Consider the following 16979-nt stretch of genomic DNA (forward strand, 5'->3'; position numbering starts at 1 on the left):
GGTGTTTTCAACAGGACGTGATGTGTATTCAATGCATCCGCTGTCGTCCCCTAAGCTTCGTGGAGACATGCTGCCACTGAAGGGATCCCCAAGCTGGTCAAGTTCATGGGCAAAATGGGCAAAGGCCCATTTTAAGGCCGAAATAACCAAAGTTTGAGCCTACAGAAACACACTGGCACTGACCAAGAGCTTTAGTGGAGATCGAACCGGGAGTCAAATTAATGGAAGTCTACCGCACTTGCAAGCGAAGACATAACTAGTGGTTTATCTTTGTAAGCATTTAATGATAATAAATGTGAAGCTGTGGCAATGATCAGCAGCAGTGGCCTTTAACGTTACGCCAATGACACAAAAGTTTCAGTTAGTGTGCATATCAAGCATATCAAACCACATGTCCAGTGGCAGAGACTGAAGCAGCTTGTTAGTGTGTGTGCCTTCTTAGTATGCTGCCAGGCCCTTGTTCAAGCCCACACACTACTAGCAGCTACGGCAGGGACTAGATTTTCCCCCTCTCCTGGCTTGAACAGCAGCAATGGGCAACTTTTGCCCTTAGAGACCTAAATGTACCATTTTAGTAGGAACATTGAAGCTCAATCTGTGGTTCCCTTCCTCACTGCTGAAATGCTGATACTCATGTTACCCAATGATCATGGTCAAAAGTTAATCATGAATAAGGCATTCATGGACTAGTTGCGATGTCAGGCAAGCACTCAATAGTTTTCGATGCTACCTGTTCAATACGAAGAAATTCACACTAATTTCATTACTAGTGCCTCTCCATATATTTCCATCTGCCTAAAGACAATGATCATCCAATAACCCGCCCTACAGCAGTCCCCGCAGACCATCGTAGACTCTCCGGGACGCTGGGTCGTCAGCAAAGAACGGTTTGAAGAACAGTGCACCAGGGGGCCATTACGCTCCTTACCCTGTAGAGGCCGGTGACCCCTTCATACTTGTAGACCTTCTGAAATGCGTCCAGCATGCCCGAGTAGCGGCGCGTGGCCGGCAAGTCCATGTGGTGGTCGGCGTACTGGAGGCACATGCGTGTCTTCACCATGGTGATGGGGTTCGTGATGACTAGAGTAAGCAGCCCTGCAATGCACATAATTGCCACCCATCTTATCCAGATGGAAAAAAGAAAACTTGAAATGAGAGTGTGCTAAGCAAGTCTAATTGTTAAAGAAGAAAGGCAGATTGATCGAATGACAATGTTTACCATTCCAAAGCAATACCAGTTGGGCTATGAGACACCACAGTGAACTGTTACGGACTAATTTCGACCACCTGACATTCTTTGATGCAGAGCTACAACTTGATAAGCGATTCCCTGATCTCTAGATTCTGCAGCGGGGTGCCACCAATGTGAAAATTAAGACCAGAGTGAAGAGGTTTCGACAGGGGCCAAAGCGCACAATTCGTGCGCAAACACGCAGCATACTTCTGCCCAGCCGCAACAAACAGACTTCTGAGGAAAGAGAAAGGCTGGCATTACAATCAGGGCTGTTGCATTTCTCTCCTTTTCTATGTCAAAAATTACCATGCTCACAATACATGTACTGCTCCTCACTGGATGCTTCTGCAAACGAGAACAGCTTGCCGAACTTGCGAAACTCACGTTTGACAAGCCTTTATCAGGAGTCTTTTTGTACGAAATACGTATTACCTTTTTATTGTACGTTTGCGTTGTATTATTCAACATTCAACAGTCCCGGCAATGTGAATACGTACAAGGTACATCATGCCATGAATGTACAGATACGAATAAGCACTAATTATTGTGACGTACACGAAAGGCTACAGAACCAAATTAGCTTTCTGTTAAGACCAATTTGTGTTTGAAAAGGATGTCATGATTCCTTTGTACACACACAGTTCCATCATAGACTAAATAGGGAGGATGATAATAATGAAGAATCGCGCACACACGCTCAAAAGGCATACAAGATCGACTTTAGGAAAACTCACTTTTTCCAAATAATGTGAATTTAGTCAAAAAGCTTTCTGATGCCTTTGGCAGAAACATAAGGACTCTTCTGCCAACAGGCTTGGAAAAACAATTCAAGTCTCAAGTTACACACGTCAATGTGGTGACAAGCCCAATGACGTCTGGGCTTTCGAGCTATCAAAGCGCAATGTGGAGCTCGCTGTCTTCAGTCCAAAGCAGCTCAAGGTTTCTGCCACTGAAGATTAGATTTGGATAGGATGCCAGCCTGCGATGATAAGCAATGTGGGGTACTACAGGGAGATAAGTGTGAAACACAGAGGAAGAAAAAAAAAAGGGGGAAAAAAAAGGTAGCGCTTTGAGCACGAGATACTATGCCACTCGAGCCCCGTACAAAGTTGACAGCACATGTCGTGTCGTGCACAAATTCAACAGCACAGAGGTCAGACGAGATATGTACAACATCTGCCAAGTGCGGCACAAGTGTTAGTACTCGACGAGTGCGCATCACGGAAAAGTTGGGACAGGCATAGAAACAAGTTTCTGGATGCGAGAGATAGCCTGACACAATGGACAGCTGTAATTGCCATAGTAAAAAAATATAAAAAATATAGAAAGAAAAAGATGGTGCAAGGATTGCGCAAGTGCATGAACGAAAGCTGGACAAACAACCACAAAGCCCCCGGAGACGGGAAGCACATCCCGGCTGGTCTTTTGAAACTTTTTTTTAACCACCAATAGGAAGCTTTAACCCAACACTAGCAAGACTCCAACAGTTACCTTATTTAGAAAAAAAGGTGCTAAAACCGTATCAGCTGTATTACAGTTTCCCTTGTGAAAGCAACCTTGTCATCTTTATCACGGAAGCTGACTGTACATGCTAGGCACCCAAGTTTATTTCAGTCACTGACCTCACGTATTTCACAATGCCCGTGGCAACCCGTGAAATGCCTGTGTCAACCCAGCAGATTTCCTATGCAACACGCAATGCCAGTTTCCCTAGCTTAAAGCCTCACAAAGTACAACTGTTCTCTGTGCACAGAAAAGAACAAAGAGATAACAAAGAACGTCAAGAAGTGAGTGACACTGCAGCACAGTGTAAACAAGATTCTGTTTTAAGTACACTTGAGCTTAGAAACACAATGAAGCTTGTCTAAAAAAAAAAAAAAAAAGTCATCAGCGTTGCCAGCGGCATTCTCACAGCATCGACCAGATTGCTGCACAGTTACAAGTTCAACGTACTAGATCTTTCCATAGCCCATTTCTCGACATGACAGGCGACGCATATCCAGTCGGGTGACCTCAAGTGCAACATGCATGGAGGTTTCAACAAAAACGATGCAGAAATCATCTCTGATGACTGCGAAGATGCGATAGCATGCTAACTGAACTATGCATAAAGTCTAGCTTATAGTGTCTAGTCCACACAACAAGACACTGACTCACCGGACTCTGCAGCTGCCATCATGTGCTTGCCAGGACCAAGCTGCTTGTCGGGGCATCCGTCCAGCATCCATGTCTTGATGGAATTGTAGCTGCGCAGGACAGATGGCAATGATAATCATTTACGATCAGCAAGAAGACCCAGCAAAAAAATTAAAAAAAAAAAAAAATAAAAAAATTTAAAATATTATTGAGTGTCTTTGTAATGTTGTTGTGAAGAAGCCAACACATCCCAAACACCTTCAAACGAAGCCTCAGCGCGACACTTAAAATGATACTTAAGATGAACACTAGACCAGTTCTAGACTGATGAAGTAGCCTTTCAAAATTATTTTAGTTAATCTTGTGGTAATAGGCACATTACTATAATGGTAAGAGATAAAAGCCCCACTTTGTAGCGCCACAGATTTGAAGGTACCCTCTTTCTTTTGTATTCAGGCCATTGTGGTGCAGCAAAGTTCTTGAAACTTTCGAAGCTCAGTATTTGGATCTCTTAGAGCACAGTAATATGGTCCACCTTTTACCGGTAGATGAACAAGGCCACAGTGGACACCACAAGTATCTATGATGTCACGGCAAGCAGGTGCCAGAACACCCAAAGTGAAACAACAGCTCATCTTGTTTCGGCATGTTTTCTGGATTATCAAGTCACTCTTGGCATGAGAGTGGCATGAGAGCTCTCATGGCAACAGTAGTTTTTCAGTAGTATTCGCAGAAGGGCAATTTACAATAAGGCTCAGAATATCTTTCTCTCCACTGTCTCCATTTAAGTTTGCTTGCTTTCATTTTCCCACTGTCATTTTATGAGCCAGAATGAACATGAAGCGCCAAGCCTATCAGGGTGCCATTTTTTCGTCACCCATAGACGTCTTATAGCCATCTAGGAAAGAAAACCCACAGATAACCAAAGTTACACCTACACTATGTGGAATACCACAGCAAGGGCTCCAGGTTACAACGCCATGCGGTTGTACGTTAAAAAAAAATTCTGTACACGAACTTTTGTCAATTTTGTCGCTACTGCAATGCAGCCAGTGTGTGCAGGAACCAAACCCAAGACCTTACACTTGGCAGCAAATTGCATTAGCCACGGCACTTCGCCCGAAATCAAACTAACCATATTTGACCATGCATAACAGTCAGACAAGGGCGCAGTGTGAAACACTGCAAATTTAATGCATGCAACTTAAGACATAAAATGCTGACTGGGACTAGAACAAGAAATGGGAGAATAGTAATGGAACCAAAGTCCGAAGCGTTGCACTATATTAACTCTTCATTTACGCAGCAGATGCAGATCATTCGCTATCAGCCTCAAGATTTCAATAAACACTCCCGAGATTTGAATGGCCATACAATGTAATCCACGTATGCAGCGGGTACAAAACATTGAGCTCAAATTAACTATAAGGCATGCTGGCAGGGTCACAGGCCAGAGCTCTGAGATAACTGTGTTTAAAGAGGAAGGCAAACATTAGTAGAAAGATACAGCAGAAAAAAAGTGGCTGACAATGGGAAAAAAAAAAGACTCGTAACTCAAAATTCATGCACAGCAGTTTAAAAGAGAAATCATCATGAATGTTACGTTAAACTTTTCACGAGTGCTTGTGTTGCATTGAACCCCATTTCAATAAGCACATAAGAAAAAAAAAAAGGACAAGCTAATGAGCCCAGCTGGATGCATTGCAGGTGAAAAACAACACGTCACTGCAATCCACAGGACACAAACCCCCATGATGGGTGAAAGAGACATCGCACAATAATAACGCATCACATGCAACAGTGCCTCAGCTGTAAACAACTGGCAAATACCACGGTTGAGCGCACAAGGTGTCAGGTATTGTTTACAGCAAGCCTCGCTTCACCGTGCTGCAGCAGGGCTTTTGACGACATGCTGCTAAAGGCATTGACAGACTTTACAGCTAAGCTGTGTAGGTCCACAACATATACATTCAAACGATTTATAGATCGAGCGAGTTTTTCTGTGCCGCAACAATAATCCATTACTGTGCGTTGCACTTCCTTTACATAACGTACAGCTCAGCATGCAATGCCATTATGTGCATGCAAGCGTTACCAACGCTGAGGCACTGGTCAACCACAAAGCCCACCAGAACAGTGATCATTACTACAGAGTGATGAAAGTACCTGCCGAAAGACCAAATACTACTTAGTGTCACACTTTCAAGTTTCACAGGCTTCCACAGCATGTGCATTCATAACAGCACAACAATTAGGAAACTGAGGTAGAAGCCAAGATCGCGATCTGATCATGAGGCAAGCCATAGTGAGGGAGTCTGGATTAATTCCGACCACCTGGGGGTTTCTTAACATCTACCCAATGCATGGTACACGGGCAATTTCACATTCCGACCTCATCTAAATGTGGCTGCTGCAGGATCAAATCTGCAACCTCATGCCCGGCAGCGAACAATGGCCACTGAGCTAACACACCGGGTAACAATACAACAATGTTAAAGCGTTAGAGGACAAAGCGGAACTGTAGTCAAAAGGTGTAGAGTGTCCAGGGTGTTATCAATGAGAACGGTGCACAAGGTTGTCCCATGCAGCAGCACATTTATTGTCCACTGCAGGACGAAGGCCTTTCCCAGAGATCTCCAACTGCCCCTGTCTGCAAATTTCCTAAACTCATCACAATGTCCAGTTGTCTGCAGTCCTCAAATATGGGTTCCTTTCACCCATGGCGTCCATTCACTAACTCTTATACACCATTGGATATCTGTCCCACACATTAAACGACCAACCCAACTTCCTTTCTTCCTTTTAAAAGAGGTTGTTCGGTCTTGGGCCAAAACAACTTTCTTTAAAGATCGTTACAGTCTAAGTTTTGGTGCTGAAAACTTGTAAATATATGGGAGTTGAAGAGCTTGTATTAGATAGGAGGTTCATTTTTTCGTTGTCTCATTCAGTTCCGACCACTGAGCAAGCCAGACCGAGTGGCAAGAATTTTGTGATGTCCTGCTCCCATGTGACCATTTTCTGTGTCACCTAAGAAAGAAAACCGAAACTGGCTCACAGAAAAGCTATTATAGTAAATTATTTAGAACATTGCGCGGCTTGCTAGTATATATTGCACGGTTTAGAGTTGCAGGATTTTCATTTAATAAAAAAAAACATGCAGTCAAACATGTGATGTTGGTACTCCTTTTAAGGCATGGCATTTTCTAATACAGTGTTAAAGTGCAAATAACTACTACACAGTGCAAATCCCTGCATCCCATTAACTTTTGTGGCTGACTGCACTTGTCATGGTGGACAAATCAAACAGGAATCAAATGGCAAATAAATCAAGGGAGGTGACCACAAGGACACAGTGCTGCATGTCCCCGTGGTACCTCCAGTGATGTGCTAATTGATTCATTTGTATTGAAGATGAACCATGCACAGCATCTTTAATCGCGACAGAAGGCAAGGCGCGAACGGCAAAGTGAAATGTAACAATGACATAGGCACCCATATACAGCGGGCTAGCACGTACAAGAGAAAGTAGAGGCCCCACGAAGTACCAGCACCCCAGCAGTTGGGTGCGACACCACGGTAGAGACCCCGAATTCCTTCCTCCCTGATGATTGTCGAGATGGCGTTGAAGATGCCCCCATACTGCGGCCGGCTCTTCAGCTGCCCGTCATTAACTGCAAAAGGGGCATAGGGATGGCAGATAAAATAAAAACGAGGTGCACTGTCCCTTGAAAGTTGCAACAATAAAGTATACAGTGCTGCACAGATGGCAAGAGCGTAGGGAGAACGAAAAAGAACTAGACCTCTGCTGTTAACGGCAGTTGATGCAACACGCATGGTACTGCAGCAAGGCAAGGACAATGAATGCACGGAAACAAAAAATGTCAATGCCTGAATGAATTTTATCTTTCGAGCATCATAACTTCAGTGGCCATAAAGGGTGCACCAATATGAAGCAGGAAAAAATATTGGTACTTAAACAACAATCAACTGCAGAAACGGCGGAACATGTCGACCCCACATGCACTGCTAGGCCATTTGTATTGGACAGATTCAAGCATTGCTTTTTTTCACAACAAAAAAGAACTAGAAAAAAAAAAGAAGCAAGTGATTATTTTGTGCAAGCCAGGCATTTCCTTTCATGATGAAACTGTACGTGGCAAACACCATACGCTTACGGCAGACAAGTTAAAACAACAGGACGGGTTCTGTTTGTGCTGTTTAACATTTAGCACAATCAATGAAAAACAGTGTCGACTGTTGTGAGCATTCAAGTGGCAAACATTTTAACACCGCAGATATTTATGTTGTTTCTGGTTTGCTGTTGCCCATCTCAAAAAGCAACTTGAAAACAGCCACAAACGAAACCCTTGCTCACAAAGTGATATTCTCAGTATGAACTGCAGGGATTAGCTGTGCATATAGACTCCCATCTTATCAGCCAAGATAAGCAAACAGAACACCCTGTTGAGTTGCAAGATGGAAAAACCAGCAGGAGAGTGGTGTGTTGTATGTAGCCTACTTTGTGCTATTCTTGGTATGTCAATGGTAAGGATATCAGAATCAGCCATGGTATGTCAGCCGTACACACTGGGCTCCATGTTATCAGCCAAGCCAAGCAATGCACTGTTAAAACCAGCCTGAATATTGCTACGAAGAAAACCCCTGCTTGCCAGATGCAAATTTTCTTCTGTGACATTCTCTGTACGCCGATGGCAAGGATGTCATAAAGAGGCACACAGTATTTCAGCTGTGCATCTTGAACCCTATCTAATCAGCCAAGTTGAGAAATGCCCCTTGTTAACAGTAACCGTGTCAAAGGGGACCTCTGCTCGAAGGACGAGCTCTGCGCCATGAACCCAATTATACGAGCCAGACAAGCAGCACGCACTGTTCTGCCTGTCAGCAGGCTTTGAAGTATTATTAAAATAAAGATATCTACACTCAAGGCCTTTGGCTCAAGTGCATTTGTGAGGAAGCACAGATCACTGAGATGGCCACATTGACCTTGTAATGCCAAACATATCAAACTATATCCTATGCCAAGATTGCCTATATCCTATGTCAAGATATATATATATCCCAATGGGCATTGAAACTCCCTCGGACGTCCGGATAAGATCCCGACGTCCAAGTCCTACAGCAGTCGTCCTGGGGACATCCAGTGGATATCATTATCGGACTAACTTTAACATCCATTTCTTATCCTCCTGCGGACATCCTTAGGTCATTCGTGCTGGACATTTCGCCAATATCCTGAGCACGACTTTGTTCGGATTTGAGTGACGAACTGCTCCCTTGCTGAACATTTCTACGCTTGCAAATACCAGCGTAGAACCGACCTCGAGTTCATTCAAGCTATAGCCACAGCTAACTTTGTTGAATAGAGGCATCAACGTTTGTCGGCGAAATATCAACGAGTCTTCAAACATGCGGCATAAAATAAACCACATTCGATCTAATTCTACCCGCCCATGGGATTTCCTTCTTCTGGTGGAGAGCATACAGGTACCCACGGAGGCAGGTTAGTGGACTGGTTCTAATTATAACGAACAGCGTGATCGTAAAAGGTACGTGCATGCACATGTGACCGCCTCACTATTATTACTTGCAGAGCCACAGAATGATTTCTGTGCTTACAGTGCTCACGCGTTATCACGCATATCCTTTGTGAGCCATCACGCTCGCCAGGCATCGATGTGACCAGAGATCAACTGCGCCATTGTATAGTTGACGTCCATTCACGACGCTTTTCAAATAATAATAATTAACAGCAGCCACACATTTGGAAACTTCATAAATATTTCGATCTTCTCTAAAGATGCAGAAAACGCGCCGCAAGCATACCCAATACTACCAGCACAATCTTTTCTGAAGCTTCGCATACCCTGCATTTTTTTCTTTTTTTTTTGCGGGAGGCTATTTCTTTTTATCGTGCGGGTTCTTTCCGGCAATATTTTTGGAAGTGTGCATCGGCAGAATTTCACTGGTGGCATTAACCCTTTCGTGTTTACATTGATGTTGTGACAGTTAACAACACAATAATTTCCAGTCATTCGAAGAGGCGCCGTCGGAAACAAGAGACATTTCGCGCGCAGCGCGAGCTAAGCGCGGGTGCGACCTCGACGGGAAGCGGCGAATACGTACACCTGTGGGAGGTGAAATCATTCCGCCGGGAGAGAAGCGAGCACCATGCGAGCGCTGGCCTCTAGGATGAAACTTGGCCTGCGAAAAAGGCGCGAAGGCGAGCGTTTCGCGCGCTTATTGTGAGTGCGGAGGCGCCATTTTCAGTTGTCACTACGGCTGCGCAAGGTGGTCAAGACTGTTGTTTCTTTCTCCTGAGCTCCTGGCCGGGTTGGCCCCGCAGTAAAGGTAAGATGAAGCGTGCCTGGACTTTATACTGTACCATGTGTTGTCGGTGTGGTCTACAGGCCACATATGCGCAGTAGTTCGCGTGAGCGCCTTTCTTTTAGTCGCATATATGCAAGGAGGTGCTGCTGTACGCGATTGCTTGCGGTCAGATATGTTGCTGGGAGCTGCTACTCACTATTAATACGGTGTAGTGCGCGTAAAGTATGCAGAAAGCTCGCAAGAGATTTGCTGAAGAGAAAGCGGCACGGGAGACGAAAAAATCCCTTCAACTTCTCCATTCTGCGTGCACCGGGCAGGAGTGTTCTTCGACCGAGCAGCCGAGCGCCAATACCACTGAACCACTGCTGCAGGCTAGAATACTTGTGACTTTAAAATTCCTTTTCTGGTGTATTGGCTGGAGTAGTGCCTTCATAGACTGCAGTTGATCATTTGATATTGTAACATTATTTGTGCACAATTTTGTGCTTAAATTCATTGTTTTCACAGTTTTCTTCTCCATTGAATGACTGATTTACAATGCTGATATTTATGTCACTTTTCAGATTCTGAGTGACAAAAGGGTGTGAAATAGAAGGCATCAAGGCATCAGTGGGCATTTTGTCTTCACTGAGTACTTCAATGAGTGAAGGGCAGCCAGTCCACTGCAGTCTTTCTTTCTCGCAAGTCATGGCTGCATGCTTCTGAACGGCCTTTTTTGTGTGTATCGATCTTAATAGATTTGCTGTTGACATGTCTCCTTTCTTGTAGTCCTCTCACTATATTTCTATTATTTTGTAATCGATTCCAATGCAGTATTTTTGTCAGTCTCATGCGGCTACTTCCGTTGCAGTTTGTGTTACCACTAAAGAAAGCTGAACTAGCTGGTAAATGTTCACACTTTTGCATACAGCACAACATGCATAAATGCACAGTACCACTTGTGTGTACTTCCTGTTGTCCATTGTCATGTTACGTGGTATTGTAGGAACCATGCTAAAGTGTAAGCTTACTACTATCTCAATTCAAGTGATGGCTAAGTTCTAGTGTGTTGCAAGGTGAGGCTACGAAACAGTTTGATTACATTTTATTATGCCTCTTTTGTGTTACGATGTGGCCGTGAGTCGGAAAGGCTGCACTATATTGAGCAGTACTGCATGAGGACTCCAGTTTCAGTATATATCAACCGTTCCGTTCATTGCTATTTACTTCTTTTCCTCAGGAAGAGGTGGCAGGGCTACTAGCATGTAGCAAGTCAATGCTACACATATTTCACATTTAACCATTCTGTGTCACTTCCAGATTTATGTTTATTTGTTACAAACAATAATTTCCTTGATAGTTATTTCACTGTGAAGTATTTATCATTTATGCTGGTCTTTGCTGGCGGCAAAAAGTCTGCTCTCTTCTAGTCGTTTTACTTTTATGCGTAGCGTTGTATTTGTTTTCTTGCTGTTAGCCCAGAGTTTTTATCTAGTACATAGCGAGAATCACTGTTTCAGTTCTTATTTGCATTTTGTTTTACTGTGACTTACTTTTTTGAGAAGAAACAGTATTTTATTTGTAGTGCATTGCAAGTTTGTAACATTTCAGCTACTGTTTGCATAGTTTTGTTCATATGCATGTGTAAACCAAGGAGGGATCATTTGCCGTTTCCAAGGTATTGCTAGAATATGAAAAAAAAAAAGGCGCAGTCCAGATAATTTATGTCTCAGCTGTGTGATATTTTAGGTGTGAGGATTGCTAGTACCTTTATGTGCCTTGTATACTTATTACTGAATGTAGTGAAACGCGATAGCGTACTGATCGCCAACTTTTTTTTCGGGGATAGCAGCCTCACCTCAAGACTCATTCACGCCAATGAAACAGTGAATGCCTGCGCTCTGTTGCTGTCTCGTATACCATGTGGCATTCTGAGCTTTTTTCTCATGCTCCCTGATGTCAAGGTGAAGAATAATCGTACTATAGTGAAAGAAGTGTACCATGCTTTTGAAGTACCCCAAGTGCTACACCTGGCCCTGCCCACCTTGATGTTTCTAAAGATATACTACCGATAGTGGTGCTTAGTAAACACTCTTATATTATGTGATCACATCTCACTCTTGTAGCCCTTGGGGGCTGGAAATTTTAATGTACTGCTGTAAAAGCTGTCACCTGCAGACTTTGTCTTAGTTTGTGCTAATAAGTTGTTGGCTTTTATTATAATGCAGGACTGTCACATATTCTTTCTCTGAATGTTACAGGTTTGCAGTATATCAATTGTCTCGTGACCAGTTCTGTGTTTGAGTACTTGTAACACTTGCATCACTATACCGGCTCTCCATGTATTAAATCGAGTTTTTGTAATGGAAATAAATAAAAATTTCTGTGAAAGTGATTGTCCATTTTATGTAAACTTAGCTTGCTTTGGAATCTTTGTTCCATGGGTGCAAGTTGTATTTTCATTGGTGCATGTCAGTATACTGCATCATCTTTGCAGCACAGATTCTACACAAAGCCAATGTTTACGCTAACTGTGCTATTCAGCCCATTTAAATAAAAATGAACATCCTGCAGACATCCCTTAATGGTCCACAGTTCGTCGTACGGATGTCTGACGGACGTTTAGCAATAAAAACCTAAAGAAATTCTTGCGTCCGAGGAACATCCGTATATCCGTTCTAGACATCCACGGGACACCCCTCGGACTGCCAATTAGTATGCGCCTGCTAGTCCTGTGGATGTCCGCCGTACGCCCTTAGGCGATCTGCGGACGTCCTATGGATGACCAAGATATCCAGAAGTGGTAGTCCAGTAGACGTCCAGAGGAGTTCGAATGCCCATTGGGTAGTTCCTGGCAACTGTATGGTTAATTCAAGGAATCTACATTAAAATTAGCTGGAGACTCACCTTTATCAAGAAAGCACGGGCCTTGATAATGGCCGATTTTCAGGGGAGGGGACAAGGTGAGCACTCACTTTGTTCCCTTCCCCTTTCATTTCCTTTTTGCGCTAAGTGGCGATAAATCTTACAGTCTGAAATTGTTCATACTGAACTGAATAGCTCAGCAATACGTACTACTGAGTTACATCGCTTATGTTGATAGCTCACCTGACAGGTCAGACTATTAATACATGTACAATATATCTTTGTACTTTACAGCTAATATTTTAGGGCACTATACAGCCATGTTACATATGCCATATATATCATTAACTCCACCATACCAGTTCTTGGCACTCTTAGGACATCACTGGCCCTTCTGCTATAAAACCCCATTCATCGTACACCTCAAGAACCTGATCTACACACAGGAGGCTTAGGCATAGCCTATGTGTAGCATTTTTGATTGTTGGAGTGAACTTTCAGCTGTGGGTAGTTCAGAAAGCCAATTACTAATTAATGTACTAATTGAGTGTTATGAAATATAGTATACTGTAAAAATGTACTCTTCATGGTCATAAATAAAGGTAAACAGTTTGCTATAAGATTTCTTTATGTGTAATTAAAAAGAAATAAGCTTGGAGATAAACACCGGCTAGATGACAAACGACGAATTCCGATTTAACCACTGAAGCACAGCAGGGAAGAAGACTGACGCAGAAAGAACATTTGCATTTTTGCACAATTTTCAGCATTCACAAAAGTCGCGCTATGACGCCAACAACGATAATTGATGGGAGTTAGGCTTCCCAAAGCCAGTCTCGATATGTGACACGTATGCCGCGGTCCGTGTGTATCTGGGAATGCGCTTGTTTTGTTCTGCCCACCTGCTGTTATTTCACGTGCGTCAAAGTACGAACAGGCGCGCATTTTTGTTTCTTTTCAGTTCCGCTGCAATCGAAATGCGACCTCCGCGGCAGCTATAGGGAGTCGAACCCCCAACCTCCTGGCCCAGCAGCTGAAAGCCACGTCCACACTGAGCGAAATTTTCACTCCAGTCCCACCTCCACTACAGCTGGTTCCACAGTACGTAGTGTTCGAGGCGGCTTTTTTTTTGCGCTGTATTTTTTTTTATTTCTGGTACCAAAAACCCAAGTACAGTTCCTATGCCGCCTCGCATGACGTCAGCAATGGTGTTTGTGTACGCACCACGCGTAATTCTTTTTTGTTTCTTTCGTAATTTAGATACACATTTTTGTTTTCCGAGAGCCCCGTCGGAACTTGCGGCGGATTCAAAGCCAACCAACCAAACGGGTGGTGACGTTTTCCACAAGTCGCGCGAGCCATATTCCCATCGCTATCTGCGCTTACGTAGGTGGCTAAAGAAGTAATCGCCGAGGGACACTCGAATTCGATCCCCCCCCCCCCAATAAAAATATAAAGAGGAAAGAAAGGCCAGACGGTGCGAAAACACAATCAAAATTTCGCCCGGGGACGCCGATAAGTGCGCTGCACAGGCGACAAACATTACGCTCCGCGTCAGCCCCACCATCGTCTACATTACGCGAGTGCGATAAAAACGCTGCCACGCGACGACCACAGGGTCACAGAATCAAGCAACGAAGATAAAAAGTGCACGCGACCCGTTCTTTCGTCATCAAAGGCGCAGCCGCTGCGGCCGGGAGACAGTTGCGGAGGGTGGCCGCGAGCGGCGAAGACGACGTCATCGTGACGTCACGAAAGGATCGGCGACTTGACCTTGAATCGAAGCCAAGGCCCTCCCGCTCACTTGGCTGCGAAACGAAGCGCCAGTGCAAAGAAAAACGAACAATGGCCGTCGCGCTTGGTGTGCACGGCGGGTTCATGCGAAAAGATTCTTGGGCACCCGCCTGACCGCAGAGTGGAACAGTGGTACCGGGCAAAGAATGTTACGCCAGCGTGTTTCCATTCGAAGCTCACGCGTCGAATCGGAAGGGAAACAAAAGAAAAAAGAAGTGTGCTCTCACGATAGATTCCAGCAACGGCTGGTAAATCGCACACGTCTATAGCGCAATGGTGTAGACACGATACAGCCGTGACACGTTTCCTTGAGGTAAGAATCGAATTTACAGATAGCGGCGTCCATTGTTCCTGTAAAGGTCGTTCAGGCGCACTGCGGTATAACGGCACGATTACAAACCCGCAGATATTTCGTGCCGCAGGTAAATGGTTGGTGCACCAGAATGCGTTCCCTAACTCACCTTCAAACATTTAAAGCTCCATCTGCTACAGAGTGAGCTGTTCAATGTCAAGGAGAAACGATTAGCCACTGACGTAGCAGACGACCGCAACTATATCGATCGTCTGCAGCTGCCAAGACGCGGTAAGGAACTCCGAGAAAACGCTCCAGCTGTTGCTCTTCTGCCAGGTGAGCGCGAAAAATATCAGTACACGCAGCAATGCGCCGCGGAAGCAGCGGCAATCAGTCAAGCGTTGACGGAACGTGACGAAAGAACCGACACGTGCAACCTTCGGAACCAAAACCGGAAGCCCCTCATCCCGGGAAGCAACGAAAAGGGAACTTTCGTTGAAGTTACAACGAAACGATACAAGAAGCTACAACGAGAACGATAGCCTTTCAGCGCCGCAGAGACCGACTGACTTCGTAACACGCTGTATGGGTCGCCAAGAGATAATGGAAGAGCGGGTGACGCAACGGAGACATGCGGAGACAGGATGCTGCAGGAGCTAGCAGGCTTGGCAGGCAGGAGTGCGGCCGCTTTTGCTTGCGACTCGTGAGGTCTGTGGCACTTCGGGGAAGTTATTTTCACAGCCCGACCCCCTCTTCGGTCACCCCCCTCCCCCTTATTTTTTTTGTTTTTTTTTTTCACCTTCTGTTTTGCGAACCGCCGCCAACGCGCCTTTTCGTTTCGACGAAAGTGTATGACAGTCGTCCGCGGTATTCGATGCCGTCTATAAAGACGCTGGTGCCTGGCGAAGACTATATATATATATATATATATATATATATATATATATATATATATTCTGCGTTGTCCCTAGGCTGGTAATGCAGGCCGCTTCAAGACAGACCAGCAATTGCACGAGAGGACTTCTGCACCGAATGAATGAGAAAAAAGTAAATAAAAACGAAAGAACGGTGTCAACGAGCGTGGCGTCCTTCAGTCAAGTCGTTCCGTCGAAGTCTGCTATCCAACCTGACTAGGACGAGGTCTCCCCATTCTTTCTAACGTTAAACGCGTTCGCTAATGCTTGGTTTTGAGCGGCGCGCGCTTTCTCGACAGTCAATGCAGCAGCGGCGGCGGCGCACGGCCGACGGTGTCATTGCGATGATTACAGGCAACAACGTTCGCATGGTATTTTCTGACCGGCTCGAGGAATGAACCAGTTAGAACCAGTTCAGGCTGGCGTGACGGACGGCCGATCGTCTGCCAATGCATGTGCTACTCTCAAAATACTTCCTCAACAGTAACAGTAATCCGGCGTGGCGAGCCAAAGGAAACATCTCCGTCACGTTCGGAGGAACGGGGAAAATAAAGAAAAGGACGTGGCAAGCGGATCTCTGGGCATTTTGTCCGGCTCCCTGTGATGATGGAGCAGACGACGAGATATTCGTTGCCGTTCTTATAGGGTGGGAGAAAAAAAATCGGGACATACATGAAAAGGCCGCGCTGCGCGCGTTGAGACGAATGATGCAGCGGTAATTCGGCTTACCTGCCAGGCGGATCTTGAGCAGGTCGAGCGGATGCAGCACCAGGGTCGAAGTGACACCGCCAGAAATGCCGGCCAGGAGGTGTTCGTACCGCACCTGGGGCAGCACGAGGCTCATCGAAGTCCGCCAGCGACGGTCGTGGTTGGCAACAGCCGACTCCTTCATGGTCGTCGGGCTCTATTGGGCTCCCGTCACAGCAGAAGTCGGAAGTACTAGTAGAGCGTGTGCTTTACCCACGCGATGTTCTAATTATAATAGGGGACTGTCGAGGGTCAGCTCGGTCCGCAGGGTTTGGTCAGTGAAAACTGACGGCGCATAGTGTAGTACGGCCGCTGGTTACCAGCGCCGTACAAGAGCGAACGACGGGAGCGCGAATGAATGGGAGCAAAGATTAACGCCGGGCGTACCACTCTGCGGCACACGCGAAAGCTCTCTCCGGCCGATGCCTGCTTGCCGGAGGGGGGTACGCACGCTCCGTACGAAGAATCGTTCCCTTCCTTTGGTTCTGGTGCGCCCTCCCTCGTTTTACGCGGATGCCCTACACCTGTGTCCCCTCGCTGCAGAAAAAGGCTTGTCAAAAACAATTGTGACGTCACGCAAAAATTCTGACACTTGTGGCGCGAGCGACGTGTTATTATTTTTATAACTATTGCCGCTTCTCTTTGTTGTATCAACGTAGTAAACGCAAAC

The 16979-nt window shown here is 45.3% G+C and overlaps 1 protein-coding gene across 1 annotated transcript in view; it reads right to left on the reverse strand.

The window, feature by feature from the left end:
• Nucleotides 1-16853, reverse strand: part of LOC139047799 (solute carrier family 25 member 32) — a 30085-nt gene extending 13232 nt beyond the window's left edge. Inside the window, exons 1-4 of the mRNA XM_070521886.1 lie at nt 16292-16853; nt 6888-7041; nt 3392-3480; nt 929-1095 (exon numbers count right to left, since the gene is read on the reverse strand). Coding sequence (XP_070377987.1) covers nt 929-1095; nt 3392-3480; nt 6888-7041; nt 16292-16454 — 573 coding nt within the window. The 5' untranslated portion in view covers nt 16455-16853. The remainder of the gene's footprint in view (nt 1-928; nt 1096-3391; nt 3481-6887; nt 7042-16291) is intronic.
• Nucleotides 16854-16979: the final 126 nt, after the last annotated feature.

The sequence above is a fragment of the Dermacentor albipictus genome, chromosome 7 (assembly GCF_038994185.2).
Source record: "Dermacentor albipictus isolate Rhodes 1998 colony chromosome 7, USDA_Dalb.pri_finalv2, whole genome shotgun sequence".
Taxonomy (NCBI): domain Eukaryota; kingdom Metazoa; phylum Arthropoda; class Arachnida; order Ixodida; family Ixodidae; genus Dermacentor; species Dermacentor albipictus.